Source organism: Jaculus jaculus, chromosome 7, assembly GCF_020740685.1.
Source record: "Jaculus jaculus isolate mJacJac1 chromosome 7, mJacJac1.mat.Y.cur, whole genome shotgun sequence".
Taxonomy (NCBI): Eukaryota; Metazoa; Chordata; class Mammalia; order Rodentia; family Dipodidae; genus Jaculus; species Jaculus jaculus.
This window is the reverse complement of record NC_059108.1, coordinates 106,505,712-106,531,957: the sequence shown is the minus strand read 5'-3', so window position 1 is coordinate 106,531,957 and position 26,246 is coordinate 106,505,712. Positions and strand designations below refer to the sequence as shown.

General features: G+C 44.1%; 1 protein-coding gene across 2 annotated transcripts in view; it reads left to right on the top strand.

Annotated features, from left to right (window-relative positions):
• Positions 1-26,246, top strand: part of Nid2 (nidogen 2) — an 82,499-nt gene that overhangs the window by 35,517 nt on the left and 20,736 nt on the right. For both annotated transcript variants that reach the window (XM_045153862.1, XM_045153863.1), the window contains exons 7-11: positions 1,314-1,514; positions 2,850-3,080; positions 16,573-16,716; positions 20,886-21,014; positions 21,953-22,096. In XM_045153862.1, the coding sequence (XP_045009797.1) occupies positions 1,314-1,514; positions 2,850-3,080; positions 16,573-16,716; positions 20,886-21,014; positions 21,953-22,096 (849 nt within the window). The remainder of the gene's footprint in view (positions 1-1,313; positions 1,515-2,849; positions 3,081-16,572; positions 16,717-20,885; positions 21,015-21,952; positions 22,097-26,246) is intronic.

Below are 26,246 nucleotides of genomic sequence, written 5' to 3'. Positions count from 1 at the left end.
AAACATATGATTTAATTATAGAAAACAGATTTAATATTTCCCCACCATGATTCCTTAGCATGTTAAGCATCAAGTTAGTTTATCTTTGGATTGTATTTATGTTAGGATGTTGGAATTTACAGATTGCTAACTTGAATTTCACAAAATGTGTTCCATGGGTTTTGGCCGGGATTAGGGATAGAATAGAATTTCCAGCAATTCTTGAAATGGCCCTAAACATATTTCTGACACGCTACATATACTAAGCATTTGTGAAGTGTCATTGCTAGCATGGGTGATTCTCAGGTGAAAAGATCAGTCACCCCTGGAAATGTGGAAGGTGCTCTATGTCCTGCAGCAACCCAGGTTCAGCTATGGGTTAGTTCCCTGTGTGAACATAAGTTCTCTGCTTTTCAAAATTGAACTTGCACATGAATCACCTCGATGGCTCGCAGGAAAGCACAGTGCCAGGAATGGGGTTGTGACTCTGCTTTTCTTTTGAAAAAAATTATTTACTTATTTGCCAACAGAAGAGAGAGAGAGAGAAGGAGAAAGAGAGAGAAAAAATGGGCATGCCAGGGCCCCCAGCTGCTGCAAATGAACTCCAGATACATGCACCTCTTTGTGCATCTGGCTTTATGTGGGTACGGGAGAATTGAAACTGGGTCATTAGGCTTTGTAGGCAAGTGCTTTAACTGCCGAGCTATATCTCCAGGCCTGACTCTGCTTTTCTAACGAGCCCTATGAAGAAAAACAGTGCAGGGGGAGGCTGCATGAAATGAGACTCTTGCATTGAAAATTTGGGGAATGTAAAAGTAATGTAAAAGTAAAGAAAGAATCCACACTGAGAGGACTATCCAGATATAAGATTATCTCCTTAGACACCATCTCTGAAAGCTGTAGAAATTGGGAGGAGGAGAAGAGGAAGGAAGAGGAGGTATTTTCTGGTACTTTATCTGACTCCACAGTCTCTGGCATACTAGACAAGTGCTTCCACGGAGCCCCAGGCAGCACTGGTAGTGATTGAAGCGAGGTCTGTTTTTATCCCTGTGCTACATTAAAAAAAAATTTTTTTGTTTATTTTATTTATTTGAGAGTGACAGACAGAGAGAGAAAGAGGCAGATAGATAGAGAGAGAATGGGCGCTCCAGGGCCTCCAGCCGCTGAAAACGAACTCCAGATGCGTGTGCCCCCTTGTGCATCTGGCTAACGTGGGTCCTGGGGAATCAAGCCGCAAACCGGGGTCCCTAGGCTTCACAGGCATGCACTTAAACGCTAAGCCATCTCTCCACAGCCCCCCCCCCCCCCGTGCTACATTTTGTTGATCTCTGCAGGTGCAAACTTTATCCATGACATGGAAGTTACGTTCCACCCAGGAGGGGAGAGGGTTCGGATCACTCAAACTGCTGAGGGACTTGACCCGGAGAACTATCTGAGCATTAAAACTGACATCGAAGGCCAGGTGCCCCACATTCCAGCAAATTTCACAGCCCACATCGCTCCCTACAAAGAGCTTTATCATTACTCAGACTCAGGTATGTGTGGTCCTACATCTAAAAAATTGCACAGTTCTTGTCTCACAGTGATGGGGATTAAATGAGTAGTTATGTGGAATGTCCTAGAACTGTGTGGCATATAAAATGAGTTTAATGTCATTTTGTTTGTAGGAAATATATGTAGTATAGGGTAGGCAGAATACTGGGTGTTATACAAGAACTTCAATATCCTTACACATTACTTTCAAGTAGTAATGTTATTTTGGGAGTGGTAGGGATGGCATATTTATATGAAGTTATTAGCCATGCTTCCCTGTGGGGATGGAGTCTATTGATTATTAGAGTTGATGTTTGTCCTGTGACCATGTTTCAGCTGATGAGTTCAGTCTGATTTACAAGTCACAGAAAGACCTGCACAGGATCGTAAAACTGACTCAGGGTTTGGAGACAGAGTTCACATCCCAGACTTGCGATTTAAAGTCCAGTGGGAAGAGCTGGGTGTGGTGGCATATGCCTTTAATCCCAGCACTCAGGAGGCAGAGGTAGGAGAATCACTGTGAGTTCCAAGGCCAGCCTGAGACTACAGAGTGCATTCCAGGTCAGCCTGGGCTACAGTGAGATCCTACCTCGAAAAACCAGAATAAGTAAAGAAAGAAAGTCCAGTGGGAAAGATCCCTTAATATCTCAAAGGCTTTTTCTTACCTTTAGCATGAGAACAAAAGTATCTTTTCTGACAGCCTCACATGTTTGATAAATTTGTGTAAGGTGCAACAGGTTCTGTGCCAGGCTAGCTGTGTGGAGGACACTGTCATGATCACAGTTGTCATTCTGCGTGGCTTGAGCTCTGCCTCGCCTCCCTTCAGCTTCTGCTATGTGAGAGTTGGAAGCTACACCAGAGATGCAGAGGAAAGAGTGTGCCACAGAGATCTGGACTATGTCCAGAACAGCCCAGGGCCAGATAACTCGTCCCAGCCCAGGAGGAGCAACACTTGTCCTTTCCTGAAGCCTTGTGACTTACTGGAGTGCAGAGTGTTGGGGACAGTCACCTCTGTGGCATATGGTTAGGATCTTGAGGTGTACAGTCAGACCACCTTGAGTTCAGCCTGAATGGTAGGCTACTGATGTAAGTTCTATAGGTCTCTTCTCACACAGATGTAGTGCCCACCTCATTGGGCTGTTGTGAGGCATAAACAAGGGGGTTATCTGTAGCACCCAGCATGTTGGAACAGGGTAGCATTTAGTTCCTGGCATTTAATGACAGCCGCAGTTGTAGATGAAAAAGCTGTACAGAAGAGCCCACCACATGGGAACATCTCTGTTTTCAATCTTCTTTTTAAAAAATTTACCAGTTTGCCTGTAAAATGTCTGTTGCAGCTGTGACCTCCACAAGTTCCAGAGAGTACTCGCTCACTTCTGGGGCAGTCAACCAGTCGTGGTCTTACAGTGTCCACCAGAACATCACCTACCAGGCGTGCGGGCATGCCCCCCGGCCACACGCCCTTGCCACCACCCAGCAGCTGACCGTGGACCGGGTTTTCGCTTTGTACAGTGAAGATGAAGGCGTGCTTAGGTTCGCCGTGACCAATCAGATTGGCCCTGTTGAAGGTAGGTGTTTTTTCTTTCTTTCTTTCTTTCTTTTTTTTTTTTTTTTTTGGTTTTTCGAGGTAGGGTCTCACTCTGGCTCAGGCTGACCTGGAATTCACTGTGTAATCTCAGGGTGGCCTCGAACTCTCGGCGATCCTCCTGCCTCTGCTTCCCGAATGCTGGGATTAAAGGCGTGCACCACCACGCCTGGCCAGGTGTGTTATTTTTGTTGTTAGGCAAAAATTATGTCCTTTTTGAGAAATCTCAGAGCACTTCAGGGGTTAGTAAGAGTTGGTTAGTGTCAGGCCTCTGTAGTAAGTGCTGGATAGGAGGACGCATCAGACAAGGTTCCTGTCCTTGAGGTGTAGACAGGCAGAAACGAAACTTCTGGAGCACCATCTTGTCCCTTGCAAAGGTTAGGACATAGAGCACAATGCAAGAGGCCGGTTGGTGGCGTCACCCAGTTGTAGGTATTAGTCAAGCAGACCTGTGAACAAGGCGGGCCCAGGTGTGGAGGGAGGGTGACAAGCATCATAACAGATGAGGCTAGTCTGGAGGTGGCAGTGAAGATGTCCCCAGGGAAGTGACATTTAAATTTTTTTGGGTTTATTTTTAATTATTTATTTGAAAACGACAGAGAAAGAAAGAGGCAGATAGAGAGAGAGAGAGAGAATAGGCATGCCAGGGCCTCCAGCCACTGCAAACAAACTCCTGATGCATGTGCCCCCTTGTGCATCTGGCTAACGTGGGTCCTGGGGAATCGAGCCTCGAACCTGGGTCCTTAGGCTTCACAGGCAAGCGCTTAACCACTAAATCATCTCTCCAGCCCCACGATCTTTAATATAGAAAAATCTAAGGAATTTACTTAATCACTGTTTGAACTCATAAATCAGCAGTGTTACTATACATAAGATCAGTATGTAAAATATAACAAATAAATTGAAAATGAAATGAGGAAAATTCAGTTCAAAAAATAAAATACTGGGCTGGAAAGATGGCTTAGCGGTTAAGCGCTTGCCTGTGAAGCCTAAGGACCCCGGTTCGAGGCTCGGTTCCCCAGGTCCCACGTTAGCCAGATGCACAAGGGGGCGCATGCGTCTGGAGTTCGTTTGCAGAGGCTGGAAGCCCTGGCACGCCCATTCTCTCTCTCTTCCTCTATCTGTCTTTCTCTCTGTGTCTGTCGCTCTCAAATAAATAAAAATAAATAAATAAAATAAAATACTTAGGAATTTTTTTTTCCTTAATTGGAAACTTTCATATTTAATCATAAACTTCACAATACCTTCACACCCAATTCCACTGAAATGTAATATTTGAAAAAAGGCCTAAAAAATAGGAATTTGTTCCAGCTTCATCCATTGAAAGATAAAGTATTGTTAATATGGCAGTAATTACCAAATCTGTCTTTCATTCAACTGAATCCCTGTCAGAACCTCAGCTGGCTTTTTTGCAGAAATTGACAAGCTGATTCCAAGATAATCTTAGAAAGAAACATGAAGTTGAAGTCCTCATACTTCTCAGTTCCAAAATAGAGTAATGATGACAGTGTGATCCTGATATATGAATAGACATACCAATCAGTGGAACGGAAGTGAGAATCCAGAATACTGCTCACGTTTATGATCAGTTGCTTAAAAAAAATTATTTATTTATTTATTTGACAGAGAGAGAGAGAGAGAGAGAGAGAGAGAGAGAGAGAGAGAGAGAGAGAGAGGGAGGAGAGAATGGGCATGTCAGGGCCTCTAGCCACTGCAAATGAACTTCAGACACGCGTGCCTCCTTGTGCATCTGGCTAACATGGGTCCTGGGTAAACACCTTAACCACTAAGCCATCCCTCCAGCCTGATCAGTTGCTTTTTTTAGACAAAGTTGTCAAAACATGGGGAAATAAGTCATTTTAACAGGTGGTGCCAGGTCAGCTGGCTGTTGCCAGAGAATGAAGCTGGAGCCCTACTCCCAGCATGCACAAAAATACAGAGTGAGTCAGACCTAATGAAAGAGCTAAAACTTTTAGAAGAAACACAGGGGTGTAAATTGTTATGAACTTGAATTTGGCAAAGATTTCTTAGATCAGACACTGAAAGTACAATGCCCATATTCTCTCACTGTATGTCTCTTTCTCTCTCTTTCTTAAATAAATAAATAAGTAAATCGAACTGGAGAGATGGCTTAGTGGTTAAGGTGTTTGTCTACAAAGCCTAAAGACCCATGTTCTACTCTCCAGATCCCACGTAAGCCAGTGACACAAATGTACAAGATGATGCATGCATCTGGAGTTCAATTGCAATGACTGGAGGCCCTGGTGTGCCAATTCTCTCTTTTTCTTGCTCCCTTGCTCTCTCTGATACAAAGTAATACAAAAAATAATGGGTACCATAAAAATTTTATAAAACCAACCCTGTTCATCATAGGAAAATATAACATAAAACTATACCCCACAAAACAGGGAGAAATATTTAAATTACATTTAATAAGAGGCTTGTTCTAGAATACATGAAGTACTGGCACAATTCAATAATAAGACAAATCTAATTTAAAAGATGGGCAAGGGATCTGGGAAAACATGTCTCTTAATAAAGATGCACAAATATCTAATGAGCACATTCAAAAAAATGTTGAACATCATTAGCCAAAGGGAAATACAAATCAAAACCACATGCAATATTACTTCACATGGTTGGATTTAAAAAAAAAAGTGTTGGTGAGGACGTGGTGAAATTGGAACCCTCAGTCCCTGCTGGCCTGAGTGTAAAATGGTGCAGCTGTTATGAAAGATAATACAGTGGCTTCTAAAAAAGTTAAAATTCCCACGTGAGAAGTGATTCTGCTCATAGCAGAAATGAAAGCTTATGTCTTCACACTAACGTGCACAGATGCTCACAGCAGCGTCACACTTTTGAGCATGAAACACCCTCCACAGGTTCATGGTTGGTGCTGTTTTGGGAGGTTATGGAACCTTTTGGGAGTGAGTCTTAATTGGAGAAACTAGACCACTAAGGTCACGTCCTTGGGGGTTCTATCTTGTCCCAAACCCCTCATTTTCTCTCATTCTTACTTTCTGCTTCCTGTCCTCCATCCTGTCACAGTGTTCTGCGTCCTGCAGCCTAGCATCAACAGAGCCAGTGATTATGGGTTGAAAATGAGCCAGAATACATCTGTCCTCTCAAGTTCTTTCTGCCAGGCATTTTATCACAGCAGCATTAGTCATAACAGCAAACAAAGGTGGAAGTAACCTAAGCTAATGAGCACTTACACGATGAAATATTATTCAGCCGCAAAAGGAATGAACACACATGCTCAAGACAGATGAACTTTGAAACCCCATGTTAAGTGAAAGAGGCCAGCACGTCCAGAACAGGCAAATGTTCAGAGACAGAAAGTAAATTAGTGATTGTCCATGGACGGGACAGGCCACACTGAGGAATAGGAAGTTAGTAGCCCAAGGGCACAAACTTTTCAAAGTGTTGAAATGCTCTAGTAATTGATTGTAATGATGGCTGTACAGCTCTGAATATATGGTATATCATTAGTGCGCTTTAAGTGGGTGAATTACACAGGAATTACTTTGATTGAAGGAAACCATTGTAGAGACAACTCAGTGGTTCTTGCATTTCAAGGAGCATGAACCACTCCTGTGCAGATAGAAATGTGCTTGTCAGTTATCACAGAACCTTAGATGCATACTGCTGGGTAACCAGCTACCTACTGTAGGATTCTGACTGTGAGCACACTGGAACAGGTAGAACGGTGGAGACAGGAAGGAGAGGAATGATTGTCAGGAGGACAGGTAAGTGGGAAATAGGCACCTTTTCAAGCTGTGAAACTGTTGTGGATCAGGCTGTGATGGGGGACACAGGCTGCTGTGCTATCATCAAAACCTGTGGATTTGTATTATTCAGAGTGAGCCCTCATGTTTTGTTTTGTAAGGCAGGGTCTTGCTCTAGCCCAGGCTGACTAGGAATTCTCTATGTCGTCTCAGGGTGGCCTCAAACTCATGGTGAATCCTCCTACCTCTGCCTCACAAGTGCTGGGATTAAAGGCTTGCACCACCATGCCCAGCTTTCCTAATGTTTTTTTTTTTTTAATTTAAGTATATTATTATAATTTTCGAATGGTTTTAAAAAAAATTTTGAGGCAAGCCCAACAGGCTGTTGAACTCTAGACACGTGTGCCACCTTGAGCGCATGTGCGACCTTGTGCGTGCATCGCATTGTGCGTCTGGTTTATGTGGGATGTGGAGAGTTGAACATGGTGGGCCTGTAGGGTTTGCGGGCAAGTGCTTTAAACTGCTAAGCCATCTCTCCAGCCCTTGTATTTGTTTTTTAAATTAGTGGGTTTCCTTCAGACATCTTCACACATGCTTTGTCAATTCGCCTCATCTACTCCACTCTCCTGTTCGGTTCCCCTCTTGTCTCTTTCTTTCCCAAGGAGCCCCAATTCCCCTTTTGCATCACATGTGTTTTAACACCCTGGGTTTTCTTTCCCTCCCTTGCTTGCTTGCTTCCTTCCTCCCTCCCAACCTTTTTCTCCTCTCATGGCCTCTTTTCTAGTTTTATCACTTGTACCCACATCCCTATACATGAAACAATGAAAATGTAGACTCTGGGGCTGGAGAGATGGCTTAGTGGTTAAGTGCTTGCCTGTGAAGCCCAAGAACCCTGATTCAAGGCTCAATTCTCCAGGACCCACATTAGCCAGATGCACAAGGGGGCACATGCGTCTGGAGTTCGTTTCCAGTTGCTTGAGGCCCTGGCGCACCCACTTCTCTCTCTCTCTGTCTCTTTCTCTCTCTGTCTGTTGCTCTCAAATAAATAAATAAATAAATAAATAAAAATAAACAACAAAAAAAAAATAAAAAAAGAAAATGTAGACTCTGCATATAAGAGGAAACATGCAGTATTTGTCATATTTCACTTAACATAATTTCCAGTTTCCTTGATTTTCCTGCGGATGTTATGATTACATTTTTCTTTATCATTGAATAAAAATTTATATTGTGCTTAGGCACTGCATTTTCTTTATCCTGTTCATGTGTTGATGGACATTTAGGCAGGTTCCATTCCTTAGCCACTGTGAACAGACTGTGGATGAGCACCCATCTCTATGGAAGGACTTAAAGAGTCCTTTGTCATGAGCCGTCTATAGAAAAGAAATCAAGGTAGCATTTGTAGTCTTAAAACTAAAAGGTCAGGTGGGAGAGATGGCTTAGCCATTAAGGCACTTGCCTGCAAAGCATAAGGACCCAGGTTCTCTTTCCCAGTACCTATGTAAGCCAGATGCCCAAGGTGGCATATGTGTCTGGAGTTTGTTTGCAATGGCTAGGGGCCCTGGTGTGCCCATCCTCTCTCTCTTTTTCTCTCTGTCTCCTTCTTTCTCTCAAATAAATAAAATATTAAAATAAAAATGTAGAAAAAATAGATCACCTTTTCCCATAGAGCAAGAGGCATGAAAGGCGAAAGAGAATGTCACTCAGTTTCTGTGAGCTCAGAATCAGGGCCTAGGAGGAGTCTGAATGAATCTGTGCCCTGCTAGTAAGCCAAGCTGGCTTGTAAGTCCCCCGTGGACTCACCATGGTTGGCACACCAGTGCTGTGCCAACAAGAGAGGAAGGTAAGAAGCCTTCCCCCGGGGGCATAAGTAAATTGAGACGAGAAGCCGGACTTTGTTAGTTTGGTTGCTTTAGATATAAGAAATTGGATTAGGGCCTCGGACTTGAGTATCCAAGCATGGCAATAAGTGAATCAGTGCACGAAAATGTTAGTTGATTTTTTTTTTTTTTTTTTGAGGAATGTATAAATCTGAAGGGAAGAGTCCTACTGCAAATTTCTCAAGGATAGAATTAACTGTAGCCTTTGTGAGCTCCCTCTACGCTTAATACACTCCACCCCTGGAGTCGTTTTGCCGGTTAGCTAGTGCAGTCTTTGGATCTGTGAGAACAGCCAGGAGGGGCCCCAGACTCCCATAGAGTCCTTCTGGAATCATGTAAGGAAAAGATTTATCTCGGGGTCTGTTTTTTCCTGGACATATTCCCAGTGTGAATAACAAAAGGTTAGTACAAGCTATCAAACTGGCAAGATCACATTGCTAATTTATCAGTAGTTTTATGATCTTTCCTTCCACCCAACAAATAATCGTAATTAATAAACAGCATGCTGGTGCCAAACACTGCTCTAAGACCCTTCCCTGAATTAGCTCAGGGAATTCCCGTCGCAACCTTTACTTAATGGGGGAATGTTGCTCATATCCCATTCTAGATGATGAAACTCAGGGAGATGTAGAGGTTGAGCAATACGGAGTGGCAGGTGCTAAGGGGGGCGCTGGGACTTGAACCCTGGCCCACACCCTGCACACAGCCCTGATGCTCCACACATGGTTTTTCCAGCTTCACAACAGCCTCTTGCTATACGCCCAGCTTGCAAAGAGGCCATGTGGGTTTTAACCCTTTGTGTTTAACCCGTACTTCATCCACTGTAGTACCATGCATTTTAACGGAATCAGCAAAAAAAAAAAAAAAAAAAAAAAAAGTGGAAAAGTAAAAGCAGCAAAAGAGAAAGGCGCCAGAAACAACCACTCTTCCCCGCGTCGGTGCACAGCAGCATGTGATAGCACCCCCCGCCCCCCGCCCCCCGCAGCTGTCACCTGGCGGGGCGCACGTGAAGCAGCCTAGCCCAGCACTGGGGGTGGCTGGTGGCCTGCTGGGCTGCGGACACAGAGACGCCTGCCTTCCCAGTGAGCAGGCAGAGCTGTAGCCCTTGCCGTCCCCTCAGGCACAGTCCGTCCCCTGCAGTTGAGCTTCCAGTCTGAGTTGGCTGTCATTTGCACGGTCACAGAACCAGGGCTGCTGCCTGTCCCTGTTCTCCAGGGACCCTCGGGGAGCTGGAGAGACTTTGGGCAGACGGGGCTGAGCGGTCTGCCCAGCTTGATTGCTTCGCCTCTGTTTCAGTGAGTGAGCGAGTCCCCGGGCCTGTCAGTCCATTTCTGAGATGCTGAAACACAGCATGGCGGAGGTGGCGCCCTGCCTTTCCTGCGGCCCTAGGAGGAAAGCTAGCAGGGTATAAAGAATCGTGGTGTGGTTTCGGGAATGTCTTCTTTCGTTTTGTTTTGAATATCTACTTGTGTGCAGGCTTGCGTTCGTGTGTGTAGGGGCACACCAGGTCCTGTTGCCACCAGATGCAGGCATCACCTTTTGCATCGGGTTTTATGTGGGTACTGGGGAATTGAACCTGGGCTAGCCGACTTTGCAAGGAAGTGCTTTTGGCCGCTGAGCCGTCTCTGCAACCCAGGAATATATGTTAAAATGTTACCGGAAGCTGCAAGCAGAGGGGCTCCCTGCCTGGCTTAATGCTTCAGTATCACTGAAATTGTTAATTTTTATCTCTAAATTTTTTAAAAAATTTTTATAAACATTTTCCATGATTATAAAAAAAAACCCATGGTAATTCCCTCTCTCCCCCCTCAACACTTTCCCCTTTGAAATTCCATTCTCCATCATAATTACCTCCCCAACTCAATCACTGTACTTACATATATACAATATAAACCTATTAAGTACCCTCCTCCCTTCCTTTCTCTTCCCTGTATGTCTCCTTTTTAACTTACTGGCCTCTGCTACTAAGTATTTTCCTTCTCACACAGAAGCCCAATCTTATCTCTAAAATTTTAAAATACCTTCTAAACAAGGAGCTCTGTGTTTTCATTTTGCACTGGACTCTGAATTATATAACTGCTCCTGCCACTGAGTCACCTTTTACATCAGTATCATGTAATTACTGTAATTACGGACATGCTCATGCCAATTTAAGTCCCACTATGCAATATTGTAAGTCACCTTGAGCTGCCTTGAATTTTCTTTTGCTTTTAATGCCTAACAAGGCAGTAACACTTGATGTCCTTGTGAACTCACTAATCTTTTCTGGAATGCACTGTGATGCAGTTTTCATGCCGGAAAGTAGTGAATAAAAAGTCTTAAGTCTTGGTATTTGTCAATTAAAACGTTTTAAAGATTACTTTTTCTTTTGGCAAGGTATTCCAGGCATTTTGGACAGAACCTTCTCCTGACATGGAGAAAATAACCCCCGGGAGAATCATGTTCTTGTCTCACAGGGAGGCTTCGGTGAGGGTGGGACCCTTTTCGTAGTGACACGGCCACTTAGGGGCCGACTCCGGAACTCGGTCTGTTCTTGTGACACCACCCAACCATCGGCCTTTCTTTCTGCCACGAGCTCCAGCGGGAGGCCCTTCCAAGCATGTGTGCGTGGCTTGGGGAGCCAGGCTTCTGCTGACCTAACTTCATCAAGTCGGAAATGGGCAAGCACATTTGTTGGGCTTTTGTTTGGACAAAGATACTGTCAGCTCAGCCAACGTTGCTGAGGCAAACAGAGGACACAACCTAAATGTCCCTTATCTTCACGCAGTAATGTGCAGGTAGATACTGAATGCTCTGCAGAAATGCTGGCATTTCTTATAAAGTGGATGAGGACCTTACCAGAAAGTGGGGGTGACTCAGCCAAGGCATCTCAGTTCACAGCAGGCCATTAGAGAACACCTGGGGGAGTTATCATTTGGGCAGCAAAGACAAGCAGGTACTCAGGAGCTGGCATAGGCTACAGCAGTAAGCACTTGGGGTGTAGACTAGGGTCAAGTCTCACCCACATAGGGCTGGTGTGGAGATATGCATGGATCAGACAGAGATGGCAGGGAATTCAGGAGGAGGTGGTGCTGGGAAGTTGAGCAGGTGGTCCCATCAAGGTGTGTTAACAGTATGGCTGTGGCTTCTGGGATAGTGAGAGCTGTTGAGAGCTGGTGGGACTTTGGAGTATACTAACCTGACTACCAGGACAGGGCTTGGGACAGGTATATGAGACAGGCCCAAGTTATAGTAGCCTGTATAGATTCCTTTGGTAGCAACCCCAGTGGGACCATCTCCCTGCAAATATGCTGTATTCGTGTCTACAAACCAATTCTGATAGATGTAGCAGGTTTTTTTTTTCTTTTTCTTTTTTAAAAATATTTTTATTTATCTGCAAAGAGAGAGACAGAGAAAGGGAGAGAAAGAGTAAGAAAATGAATATGAGAATGAATGAATTAGAGGATGGGCACACCAAGGCTCCTTGCTACTGCAAACACACTTCAGACACTTGCAGCCTTTTTTAAAAAAAATTATTTTTGTTCATTTTTTAAAATTTATTTGAGAGTGACAGAGAGAGAGAGAATGGGTGCACCAGGGCCTCCAGCCACTGCAAACGAACTCCAGTCATGTCTGCCCCGTTGTGCATCTGGCTCACGTGGGTCCTGGGGAATCAAGCCTCGAACCAGGGTCCTTAGGCTTCACAGGCAAGCGCTTAACCGCTAAGCCATCTCTCTAGCTGTTGCAGCCCTTTTTGTGTTGGGCTTTATGTGGGTACTAGGGAATCAAGCCCAGGCTGTCAAGCTTTGCAAGCAAGCATTCTTAACCACTGAGCCACCTCTGCAGCCCTCCATTTTATTCTTTTTTATTAAGAGAAACTTAAGATTGAAAAGACTAGATAATTAGCTCCCCAATTCTATTCCTATTTTTCCACTTCTGCTAATTCCCTGCCATATTTAACACAAGTAGAAAAAAAAACATTTTCAGTAAATTGAGCTTTTGGATCCACAATTTGTATTGAAGAATGTCGCCCTAGATGAACCTATCTTAGGATTTTTTTTTTTTATTTTGCCATTTATTCCTTCTTAAAAATTAATTTATATATTATAACAGGTTACCTTTTTTTTACTTTTTGGTTTTTCGAGGTAGGGTCTCACTCTAGTCCAGGCTGACCTGGAATTCACTGTGTAGTCTCAGGCTGGTCTTGAACTCACAGCGATCCTCCTACCTCTGCCTCCGGAGTGCTGGGATTAAAGGCATGCACCACTATGCCCGGCTTACAGGTTATCTTTATATATAACAAGTTATGCTTTTTAAATCCCCTCACCCCTGCTCTTTTTCCCTGGAGGCCCTCCTCAGTGGGTTTATGGCATTCATTGTGGGGCCATGACGGCCTCAGTCAGTCCCTGTGTGGTTGTAGGGAGACCATCTCAGGATATTCCTACCCGCTCTTTGGCTCTTACAGTCTTTCCACCCCCTCTTCCGCAGAGCTCCCCTAGCCATGGCAGGCCTGTGGGCAGTCTCATTCAGTGTTGAGATCTCTGTAGCCTCTGGATTTTTGCTTTGATGGGATTTGATTGATTACCAAGTCTGTCACCATCACCTTGGAGCTGGTTGTCAGGCTAATGGTGAGAGCAGTATTCATGTTGCTGCTTCCTCTGCAGTTTCTCTTGGGCCCTTGCGTATGTGGGTAGAGGTAGCATATCTCATGGTGGGCAGTCGGCTATCTTTTTGTCTTATTGGTGGATCTTGGTTCTCCTCTGTTTTCTCTGCCTTGTGTAAAATAAAACAGATCCTCCAACCAAGAGTGAGAGCATTTTGGGTTAAAGGGGATATGCAGAGTTATTTGAACTTTGGTGTACAAGCTCACAATTCTCCAGAAAGCAGTGAGGCTTTTCTCTGAAGTCTGCGAGTTTCCTGACCGTGGGATTCTGCTTTGTTTGCCAGTACCAGATATGAGTTCTCTCCCGCTGAGCAGGCCTCATGTACAATTACAGAGCAAGTAGTTATCCGCAGAGGCTGTGTGCCACTATTACGTAAGTATGTGCTTCTTGACCAGCTGGTTGACGTTGTCGTCTGCAGGTTCCCCTGCGTATTCGAGCTGTTGGTGGCTGCTGTCTTCCACTGGCTCCCACAGGGCTCTCTAGCACTATGGGGCCAGCCAGGAGGGAGCTACTTTCCCTCTTGGTTCCAGCATGGTGTTCCGATGCCCGTGACCACAGTCAGTGGTGTCTTCAGCAGCAGGGTCTTACCTTAAGCTCTGGCTGGTAATCAAGTGTTCTGGCAATGGACCTACATTGTTCTGGGGACCTCATTGGTCTCCCTGGCCAATGGCTCACTGTGGGTGGGGGGGCAACCCAATTCTGGGCCTGGGCCAGTCTATAGTTTGGAGGTTAAGCTTTTTTCACTTTCTTTTTTTTAAAATTTTTTTTTTTAAATTTTATTTATTTGAGAGTGACAGAGAGAGGAAGAGGCAGGTAGAGAGAGAGAGAGACAAGCAGAGAGAATGGGCGCGCCAGGGCCTCCAGCCATTGCAAACGAGCTCCAGATGCATGCGCCCCCTTGTGCATCTGGCTAACGTGGGTCCTGGGGACTCGAGCCTTGAACCGGGGTCCTTAGGCTTCACAGGCATGTGCTTAACTGCTAAGCCATCTCTCCAGCCCACTTTTTTCACTTTCTGCAGGGTACCTATGTCCAGACTATCCTCCCTTCTCCTTTATGGGTGGTTAAGATATAACAGTCGTAGGGCTGGAGAGATGGCTCAGCAGTTAAGGTACTTACCTGCAAAGCCTAGTGGTCCTGGTTTGATTCCCCAGTAGCCACATAAAGGCAGATACATAAAATTCTCTCTCTCTCCCCTCTCTCTCTCTCTTTCTTCTCTCTCTCTCTGTCTATCTCTGCTTGCAAATAAATAAGAATTTTTTTTTAAAAAGATATAACAATTTTATTTGTGTTTTTACACCTGAAAAATCAGAAGTAATCAAGTACTCAAAGTTAATGGATTCACTATCTGGGCATTTGCACTTTCTTCACACCTGCTGTCTCTACCTGTGGTAACTTTATAAAATTCTCCTGGTGGACAGCATGGTCCCTGGAATGAGGCTACATTTTGGATCTTATCCTTGATCTATCTACTTGTGACTGTGGAACCTTGGACAAGTTATTTGGCTTTCTCTGTGCTGTACTAAAAGTGAATATGATATGATATAAGTCTGTCTGAAGCATGTCTAACCTGCAGCCTGCAGGCTCGTGTGTCCTCAGATAGCTATGAATGCAGACCAACACAGTTGCAGAGACATACTGAGATGTCAAAAGATTGGGTATGTCTGGTATTCCCGTGATTGAGAAGATGTAACGGGATGGTGTGTAGATTGCTTAGAAGATGCATGTCAGGAAATGCTTGGTGAGCATTAACTGTTACATTATATCTAGAAGTAAAGTTCTTTGGGGAAAATTTCAGAGTCTCACATTTATCTCTAATTAGTGTGTGAGTGGATCCCACTGCAAGGTTAATCTTGAAAAGTCAGTACTGGGAAAGCTATTTCTATTTGTTTGGTCTTAGTAATCTTTTTTTTTTTTTTAGTTTTTTTTTTTTAATTTTATTTATTTATTTGAGAGCGACAGACACAGAGAGAAAAACAGAGGGAGAGAGAGAGAGAATGGGCGTGCCAGGGCTTCCAGCCTCTGCAAACGAATTCCAGACACGTGCGCCCCCTTGTGCATCTGGCTAACGTGGGGCCTGGGGAACCGAGCCTCGAACCGGGGTCCTTAGGCTTCACAGGCAAGCGCTTAACCGCTAAGCCATCTCTCCAGCCCAGTAATCTTTTTTTTTAAAAGCAATTTTTTATAGTTTTTAATTTTTATTTATTTATTTGAGAGAGTGAAAGAGGCAAAGAGAAAGAAAGAGATAGAAAGAGAGAGAGAGAGAGAGAATGGGAGCACCAGGGCCTCCAACCACTGCAAATAAACTCCAGATGCTGCATGTACCACCTTGTACATCTGGCTTATGTGGGTCCTGGGGAATCAAGGTTCTCTGGCCTTCCAGGCAAGTGCCTTAACCACTAAGCCATTTCTCTAGCCCCCCAAACTAGCGATTTTAAAAATTGAACTTAACTCCTAAAAACTGAATTTTAGTGAGAGATTGCCAAATTCCAAGCCAGAAATGTGAAGGCTGAGTTCTTGCTGAACCACTTCCTGACTTTGTAGATGCAAGTAGTTTCTTCCTTGTCTCTCACTCACTGCTCTTACCTGCAATTCTGCATGACGGGAACAGCAGCCAAGCACCTAAAATTACCCTGAGAACCTCAGGAGATACTGGGTCAGAAACACTTACAATGCTTTATTTTATTTTGTGTATTTGTTTGCAAGGAGGAAGGGGGAGAGGGAGAGAGGAAGAGAATGGATGCCACAGGGCCTCCAGCCACTGCAGACGGACTCCAGATGCATGTGCCACTTTGTGCATCTGGCTCCGTGTGTGCACTGGGGAATCAAACTCAGGTCCTTAGGCTCTGAAGGCAAGCGCCTTAATCACTGAGCAATCTCTCCAGCCCTAGTGATTTTTTTTTTTTTTTTTTTTTGTTTTTCGAGGTAGGGTCTCACTCTGGTCCAGGCTGACCTGGAATTAACTGTAATCTCAGGGTGGCCTTGAACTCACAGCGATCCTCCTACCTCTGCCTCCCGAGTGCTGGGATTAAAGGCATGTGCCACCACACCCGGCTCCCTAATGATTTTTTTAAAATGTTTTCATTGTGGTGGTGCTGGGAATTGAACATAAGGCTCATGTCTAGACGCAGGTAATTGAGCCTTGTGACAATAATGCAGCAAGGTCTCTGTGTGTGTCACAGAGCAGCTGTCCCATTGTGTCTTTCTTTCCTTCCCACCCATGCAGCTGACTCAGAGCCTGCCCCGGTGAACCCTTGCTATGATGGGAGCCACATGTGTGACACAACAGCCCGGTGCCATCCAGGGACAGGTGTGGACTACACCTGTGAGTGTGCCCCCGGGTACCAGGGAGACGGACGGAGTTGTGTGGGTAAGAGATATGCTCTCTGTTTCTTCTCTGTGGCCCTTGTTTTAATACTTAGCTCTCTCTAGTATCACATCTGTGGCCTTTGGGCTCTCCACCAGTCACTTTAGCTGCCATGAATCTGGATGCACCAAGATATAGTCTGTTTAGGCTTGAAAAGATAGTTTAGAGGTGGACCTTGGGATTGGAGCTATAAAAAGATACCATCTGTTGCAATTCCTGTATATTTTTGGTTTGAGTCTATTTTAAGTAGCTCATAAATTCACTAAACAACATTTCTGGTTTTCCTTAAATTTCAAGCATTTTTGTTTCTTTCAACTATTGTATTCCAAAAAAAGTAACAGTAGAAATAGCTTTGTATTTAAAATTGTTTTTCTCCTTCATTTTTTTTTTTATTGACAACTTCCATGATTGTAAACAATATCCCATGGTAATGCCCTCCCTCCTCCCACTTTCCCCTTTGAAATTCCATTCTCCATCATATCCCCTCCCCATCTCAATCAGTCTCTCTTTTATTTTGTTGTCATCATCTTTTCCTCCTACTATGATGGCCTTGTGTAGGTAGTGTCAGGCACTGTGAGGTCATGGATATCCAGGCCATTTTATGTCTGGAGGAGCACTTTGTAAGGAGTCCTACCTTTCCTTTGGCTATTACATTCTTTCCACAACCTCTTTCACAATGGACCCTGAGCCATGGAAGGTGTGATTGAGATATTTCAGTGTTGAGCACTCTTCTGTCACTTCTTCTCAGCACCATGGTGCCTTCTGAGGCACCCCAAGGTCACTGCCATCTGAAAAGAGAAGGTTCTCTAGACAAAGTGAGTATAGCATTAATATAATGGGTATAAACATTAAGAGAAGTGCATACTGGGCAGTTTGGTGAGCACAGTATATACACTTAGCCAGGCAGCAGCAGACGTTACACTCCTAGGGCTCATGAGTACCCCTGTTGTAGGATTTTAGTATCAAGGATGTATTTCCTCCCATGGAGCAAGCCTCTAGTCAAATTAGAGGGCGGTGGGTTTCCCCCATAACAGATGTGCCACTATTTTTTTTTTCATTTTTATTAACATTTTCCATGATTATAAAATATATCCTATGGTAATTCCCTCCCTCCCCACCCCCACACTTTCCCATTTGAAATTCCATTCTCCATCATATTACCTCCCCATTACAATCATTGTAATTACATATATACAGTATCAACCTATTAAGTATCCTCCTCCCTTCCTTTCTCCACCCTTTATGTCTCCTTTTCAACTTACTGGCCTCTGCTACTAAGTATTTTCATTCTCACACAGAAGCCCAGTCATCTGTAGCTAGGATCCACATATGAGAGAGAACATGTGGCGCTTGGCTTTCTGGGCCTGGGTTGCCTGACTTAGTATAATACTTTCCAGGTCCATCCATTTTTCTGCAAATTTCATAACTTCATTTTTCTTTACCGCTGAGTAGAACTCCATTGTATAAATGTACCACATCTTCATTATCCACTCATCTGTTGAGGGACATCTAGGCTGGTTCCATTTCCCAGCTATTATATAAATTGAGCAGCAATAAACATGGTTGAGCATGTACTTCTAAGGAAATGAGATGAGTCCTTTGGATATATGCCTAGGAGTGCTATAGCTGGGTCATATGGTAGATCAATCTCTAGCTGTTTTAGGAACCTCCACACTGTTTTCCACAATGGCTGGACCAGATTGCATTCCCACCAGCAGTGCAGAAGGGTTCCTTTTTTTCCACATCCCCGCCAACATTTATGATCATTTGTTTTCATGATGGTGGCCAATCTGACAGGAGTGAGATGGAATCTCAATGTAGTTTTAATCTGCATTTCCCTGATGACTAGTGACGTAGAACATTTTTTTAGATGCTTATATGCCATTCGTATTTCTTCCTTTGAGAACTCTCTATTTAGCTCCATAGCCCATTTTTTGATTGGCTTGTTTGATTCCTTATTATTTAACTTTTTGAGTTCTTTGTATATCCTAGATATTAATCCTCTATCAGATATATAGCTGGCGAAGATTTTTTCCCATTCTGTAGGTTGCCTCTTTGCTTTTTTCACTGTGTCCTTTGCGGTGCAAAATCTTTGTAATTTCATTAGGTCCCAGTGGTTAATCTGTGGTTTTATTGCCTGAGCAATTGGGGTTGTATTCAGAAAGTCTTTGCCAAGACCAATATGTTGAAGGGTTTCCCCTACTTTTTCCTCTAGCAGTTTCAAAGTTTCCGGTCTGATGTTAAGGTCTTTAATCCATTTGGACTTAATTCTTGTGCATGGCGAGAGAGAAGAATCTATTTTCATCCTTCTGCAGATATTTATCCAGTTTTCAAAACACCATTTGCTGAAGAGGCTGTCTCTTCTCCAATGAGTATTTTTGGCATTTTTATCAAATATCAGGTGGCTATAGCTACTTGGGCTTACATCTGGGTCCTCTATTCTGTTCCACTGATCTACATGTCTGTTTTTGTGCCAGTACCATGCTGTTTTTGTTACTATGGCTCTGTAGTATAGGTTAAAATCAGGTATGGTGATACCACCAGCCTCTTTTTTGTTGCTCAGTACTATTTTAGATATTCGAGGTTTTTTGTGATTCCAAATGAATTTTTGGATTGTTTTTTCTATTTCCATGAAGAAAGCCTTTGGAATTTTGATAGGGATTGCATTAAATGTGTAGATTGCTTTAGGTAAGATTGCCATTTTCACGATACTGATTCTTCCAATCCAGGAACAAGGGATGTTTCTCCACTTTCTAGTGTCTTCTGCAATTTCTCGCTTGAGTGTTTTAAAGTTCTCATTGTATAGATTCTTTACTTCCCTGGTTAGGTTTATTCCAAGGTATTTTATTTTTTTTTGATGCAATTGTGAATGGGAGTGATTCTCTGATTTCATCCTCTGTGTGTTTGTTGTTAGCATATATGAAGGCTACTGATTTCTGTGTATTTATTTTGTATCCTGCTACATTGCTGTAGGTTTTGATCAGCTCTAACAGCTTGCTAGTAGAAGATGTGCCACTATTGCACCCATTGGCTCATTTGGCCTGGCTGGCCAAATGTAAGTCTTGCAGTGTCCACTGTTGAGTATCTTCACTGGTGATTTCTCTCTCTCCCATTGAACTGCCTGCAGAATGGCTTCTTCCAGCTTTCTGTCAATTAGTCTACATGGAGGAGGTTTTCAGCTCAGTTCCAGCAGGATTTCTCAGTGGCCTTGCAGCCCAAGTATGTGGAGTCTTCAGCACTAGGGTCTTACCATCTATTCCTGGTAGGAAACCAAAGGCCTCGGCAATGGCCTGTAATGTTTTGGGGGCATCAGGGACCTCCCTGGCCAACAACTCACTGGAAGGTATCCCATCCCTGGCACTGAAAATTTTCTAGTAACAATCTATGACACCTGAGTGTTCCATTGTCCAAAAAAGTAGGTTTCTATATGGTTTATTTATATCCTCTTAGATTTTGATTTGCCCTCCCGCCATCTTTATTCAGTTTCTTTCCCTGACCTCACTTAGGTCTTTTTACCCCCACTAATCTATTCTTCTACTTACATATATACAATACCAAAAAAAATCATCCACGTGGGCTGGCCCTGGGGTTCACTCTTCAAATCTACACACCAATCAGGACTTCCCTTTGCATACCTGAATCTGATGCTATAAAGGTTCTCATCTCTGCTGGGGTAAAACAAAATTGTTTCAGTATGTTCTTTTTTTCTAAGTTTACTTTTTAATGTTTTATTTACTCATTTGGAGAGAGAGACAGAGAGAATAAGAATAGGCATGTAAGGGCCTCCTGCCACCGCAGACAAACTCCAGAGAGATCCATCTGCCACTTTGTGCATCCAGGTTTACATGGGTACTGGGGAATTGAACATGGTCCGTCAGGCTTTGCGAGCAGGCACTTTTAATAGCTGACCCATCTCTCCAGTTCCTCGATTTTTCCCCCTAACATTTGAAGAATTTCTAAAATTGTTATTCAAAAATAGTATTCCTATGACTTCCCTTGGAAAGTATTTAATCTGCAACTTGAGAGTATCTGCAACTTGCGTTCATACCTGATGCTTAGAAGTCCCAAGTCCCAAGTTCTTCTCCTGTTTCAGTCCATTCACAGTCTCATTGAAGCCTCACAGTGGGGAGACAGTTGTCAGACCTTCCACTCTGTGTTGTGTTTCCTCTTAGATGTAGACGAATGCTCCACTGGCTTCCATCGCTGTGGCCCCAACTCCATGTGTATCAACTTGCTGGGAAGCTACAGGTGTGATTGCCGCAGCGGCTACGAGTTTGCAGATGACCAGCACACTTGCATCTGTGAGTGTCAAAAAAAAAACAAAAACAAAACAAAAACCCTCCTCCAGCCAAAATGGGGCTGGATCCTGTGTTGTCATCCACTGATGTCTCTACTGCTGTGCAAAAGCTCTGCTCTGTGGTTTTTTTTGTTTGTTTGTTTTTGAAAACAAGATAGGCATTGAAGGAATCCACGGGAACAGTTCAGTTCAGTGCTGTTGGTGTGCTGATCATGGTTTTCCCTCACTTAGAAACCTTTTGTGTTGCATGCTGGAGTATTTTCTCAGGTGGATTCCTGGCCGCCTCAGCTGAGAGAACACTCAGGTTGTAAGGTGCCCATCTCGTGTAAAGAGCCAGAGAGCCCCAACCACAGTAAATACACCCTCTGTAGGGTTCTAAAACCTACTTCAGACCAAAGAATGGATCCAAAAGAACTAGAATTCCAAACTCGCCCCATTGTTGGATCTAGCCAATGGTAGAAGAAATACCCACTTTCCAGTAGGAGGACAAAGTAGCAGTGAGAGTAGATGTTTTTTAATATTTTATTTATTTGAGAGAGAGAGAGAGAGAGAATGGGCGCATCAGGGCCTCTAGCCACTGCAAATGAACTCTAGCCACATGCACCACCTTGTGCATCTGGCTTTACGTGGGTACTGGGGAATTGAATTTGGGTCATTAGGCTTTGCAGGCAAGTGTCTTAACCACTAAGTCATCTCTCCAGCCCCATGCCTAATATTTAAGTACAAAGCCACACAAGTTCTTCTCAACTGTAATATGCATGTGAGCCCTCTGGGTGGAATCTTGCTAAAATTGAGATTCTGGTTGTGGGACAGAGCCTAAGACCTTGTTTTTTTTTTTTTTTTTATGAGCCAGAGATGTTGTAGGTCTGTGAGCAGTGCTGTGAGGGGAAAGACTCGCCCGCTTCAGGTTTGAGTTCCTGAGCATCTTCCTTCTCTTTTCAGTGATTGCTCCAGCTTCCAACCCCTGTGAGGATGGCAGTCACACCTGTGCTCCTGTAGAGGCGGCCCGGTGCATTCATCATGGAGGCAGCTCCTTCAGCTGTGCCTGTCTGCCAGGCTACATTGGCACTGGGCATCAGTGTTCCGGTGGGTACCTTTGGGTAAGCCTTGGGGCCCTGAATTATTCCTTTGGATGCGCATTTCCACATAGTCATGACCGCCCCCCTCCTTCAACTTAAATGGCCCTGGGATTGCCAAAAAAGAGACGGCATCCTTAGGGTCAGAAAGAAAGGCCAGAGTTGATCCTCTGGCACAGGACTGGTGAGCACTTACGGTTATCCTTGGAGATGTCCCTGGAGTGTTGGTGCCAGCTTGTGACATTTTGATTCTCTGAGTTAGTGTAGGATGGACTCGCAATACAATTCTTTCTAAGTTTCTCTTCCCCTCATCGTTCATCAGCCATCTGCGGGTGGGGCGCCCATGCAGTTAGATTGGCTATGAAGCTCCCAGGAGTTGCTAGGCTGCTTTATCACATATCAGCTCAGAGCCCAGGCATGTGGTGGCAGATGCCAAAAGCAATTCGAAGAATGGAAAAACACTTGCTCTTTAGCTTGGTCACCCCAAGATAGGCCCTTTCCCAATTTCCAAATGCTTCCTACCTTTCATCATTGATGTCTCACTTTACCATAACTGTGTGTGTCACTGACAAGTATCACTGGGTAGATTTAGAAACCCCATAGAAGTTCATGTAGCTTTGCCGAATGACCTTTATTTATATTAACGAACTATCTAGTTTCATGAGCATTTATACTGTTAAATGTGGTCTTGATCTTGAAATAACCTCACGCTTCTGACAAGGCTTGAATGGTTCGCCTTGCATTCTAGTATACTGGTTTTATAAAACACTGTGTGAAGTATGGAGGAGAGACTTCTTGGAGAAGATATTGGGAGATAAGTTATGCATTAGCATCTGTTTATATTGGCAGTATTCCTCCACCCCACCCCCCCGCATCTGTAAGGAGGATAAGAGGTGCCCAGGTCCATCAGTGGGAGTGATGCTTTTTAACCTTTGTAGAATTTACTCCATTTAATTTGACCTTGGTCAGGTGTAAGAAAGAAGAATGCAACAAGAGCAAAAATGCTGTCTGCAGAGTTTTATTTTTTTATTTTTATATTTTTGGTTTTTCAAGGTAGACTCTTGCTCTAGCTCAGGCACCTTTGCTTCCTGAGAAGGCACATCACACACGCCCAGCTTGAGTTTTATATTTAAATGTAAGGCTGCTCAGGTCAGCAGAGAGGGTACTTTAAAAAAAATTTTTTTTCTTGTTCATTTTTATTTATTTATTTGAGAGTAACAGACAGAGAAAGAGGGAGATAGAAAGAGTAAAAGATGTTGGGTCATGATTTTCAGAGACATTTATCATACTAATAACTGGGGGCTAACTCCACAATGCACGACCCATTTTCAATAATAAGGAGGGTCTAATGGGAGGGGGTAGATCACAGATGAGCCTAAATAATGGTACCAAACTGCCTGTATTTACTGAAAAGAAAACTAATAAATTAAATTAAAAAAAAAAGAAAAGAAAAAGAAAAAAAGAAAGAGTAAAAGAGAGAATGGGCGCACCAGGGCTTCCAGCCAATGCAAACGAACTCCAGACGCATGCACCCCCTTGTGCATCTGGCTAACATGGGTACTGGGGAATCGAGCCTTGAGCCGGGGTCCTTAGGCTTCAGAGACAAATGCTTAACCTCTAAGCCATCTCTCCAGCCCGAGAGGGTACTTTTAAGGTAGTTAATTCCTTAGCTCTTAAGCCAAGTAACTAAAATTAATTCCAGTCTGTGTGAAATGAATATTACTCATCAGAATGGCAATTCAGGATGAATATTTCTTGCTTTAATCTCTTCTAGAATAATTTTCTCTCCTTTTGGTTGCACTTGTTCTGCAAGACTTACATAATTTCTGGGATTGTACGAAGACTGAAGTTGGCTGCATGTGCATGTTTAAAGTCTTAGAGTATTTCCACTTGTGGTTATTATTTCTCTGTCAATTATTTCTGACATTGGTGATAGTCCTTATTTTATCTCTGGTCCTCTACTTTCAGGATTCACACTAGAACTCACCTGCCAAGCCAGGTGTATTTTTTTCTTTGTTTTATTTTTATTTATTTATTTGAGAGCAACAGACAAAGAGGCAGATAGAGAGAGAGAATGGGCATGCCAGGGCCTCCAGCCACTGCAAATAAACTCCAGACACATGCACCTGCTTGTGTATCTGGCTTATGTGGGTCCTGGGGAATTGAGCCTCGAACCGAGGTCCTTAGGCTTCACAGGCAAGCACGTAATCGCTAAGCCATCTCTCCAGCCCCCCTTTTTTTTCTTTAGGTAGGGTCTCACTCTAGTCCAGGATGACCTGAAATTCACAATGTAGTCTCAGGGTGGCCTTGAACTCAAGGCACTCCTCCTGCCTCTGCTTCCCAAGTGCTGGGATTAAAGGTGTACACCACCTTACCCAGCTCCAAGTGTATTTTCATTTTGTTTTTTAGGTAAGTGCAACGGACTGGCTTTTTTTTTTTTTTTTTAACGTGAGAGAGAGAGAACTAGAGCAAGAAAGACTGTGAGAGAGAATTGGCTTGCCAGGGCCTCCAGCCACTGCACTTGAACTTGAGCTGAGTGAGTTCCCTGTGTGCATGTGCAAACTTGCATGCTTGCATCACTTTGTGTATCTGGCTTACGTGGGACCTGGAGGGTCGAACATGAGTCCTTAGGCTTCGCAGGCCAGTGCCTTAATCCTTAAGCCATCTCTCCAGCCCCCAAGTGTATTGTCAAATTGCTGCACAACAAATGGCCCCGCTATGTAGGGTTAAAACAAATTGCATCTGTATTCTGTGGATCAGGGATCTGAGGTGTGGCTTGGTTCCTCTGTCTTGGACCCCTAGTGAGGCCCAGGACAAGAGGTCACCTGAAAGGCCCACCAGGGAAGGAACGTTTTCTGGTTACGCACACACATTGGAGTTGTTGGACTGAGAGCCTCAGCTCCTTGCTAGTTGTTGTGCCCTTTAGTTGCCTGCCACATGGGCCTCTACCACGATAGCTTGCTTTATGAAAGAGCCAGTAAGATGAGTCTGCAAGCCAGATGGAGGGCATCATCTCAAAGATGCCATTCCCACAATGTTGCTTTACTGTATCGGTTACAAGCAACTTCCTAAGGGGATGGGCTAGACTATGCATATCATGAGTTAGGGGTCATTGGTGGCCATCTTAGAGTCTCCCTATCACAACCACAGTCAGTAGGGTGTGGTGGCCTCCAAGCTTCTCTTTGGAATAGAGAACAGTCTCTTTCCTAAAGACCCTACATGAAGTAGGCTAGGCTAATTGTGAAAGTAATGCACAGAATTCACCTATAAGCATGTAATACGTGTGTGTATGCTCAGATCTAAAGGTAGTGTGCGTGTCTTTGAGCAAAGGATCCTTGATGGAGGATCTGTGTTGTGGGAAGTGGGCATTTTTGAAGTGTGCACATTTTTACTCTGCCAGAATTACCATAAGAGGATGTGTGGGGTTTTCTCTGTCATGGTTTGTTAAGAACCAGGCTCCCTGGAGAGGCTGCACTTGGATCTGGATTCTGTCTGTTCTGAGTCACTTGCAGGAGACTTTTATCCAAATAGAGTTAAGTCTTTTCCACCTTCCCTCCATCTCCTGTGGACTTTGCAAGTGGAAGAGCAGATTGTCTTGTGGGAGAGCAAGTGTGAATTGAGGGAGCCAGGGCACAGAGGGCCGGTTAACATCATCACTCAGGAGGGGGATGAGTGGAGGTATGGGTATTCTTCTCATGATTTTTTTTTTGCATTTAGATGTATGTGAGGGGTAATGGATGTGGATGTAGGAGGAGGTGGGAACAAGGCTTGGGAGGATATTTATTACACTTACAGGTCGAGGGGGGGGGATGCCACATGCCACACAGGCACTGCCAGCAGAGCACGTGTATGTGACTGCACAGGTGAGAAGCAGAGAGCCAGTAAGGGCCTGTGGAGCAAAGCCTGAGTGGGACCGAGATTAATTGGTGCCAGACAATTACATTAGGCTGGAATAGTTGGATCATTTGGTGATGGGGTTTGTTTCCAAGGGGTTCCAGCTGCTTATGCCCAGAATCAGAACAGAAAAGGATGTTGAAACACTAGTGCATGAGCTCCAAACTGCTCTAAACACATTTCTAAACAGTTTCCTTTTCCCTCTCCCTGCCTTTTATTTGTTCATGCACATGCCACAGTTCGTACGTGGAGGCCAGGTGGCGGTC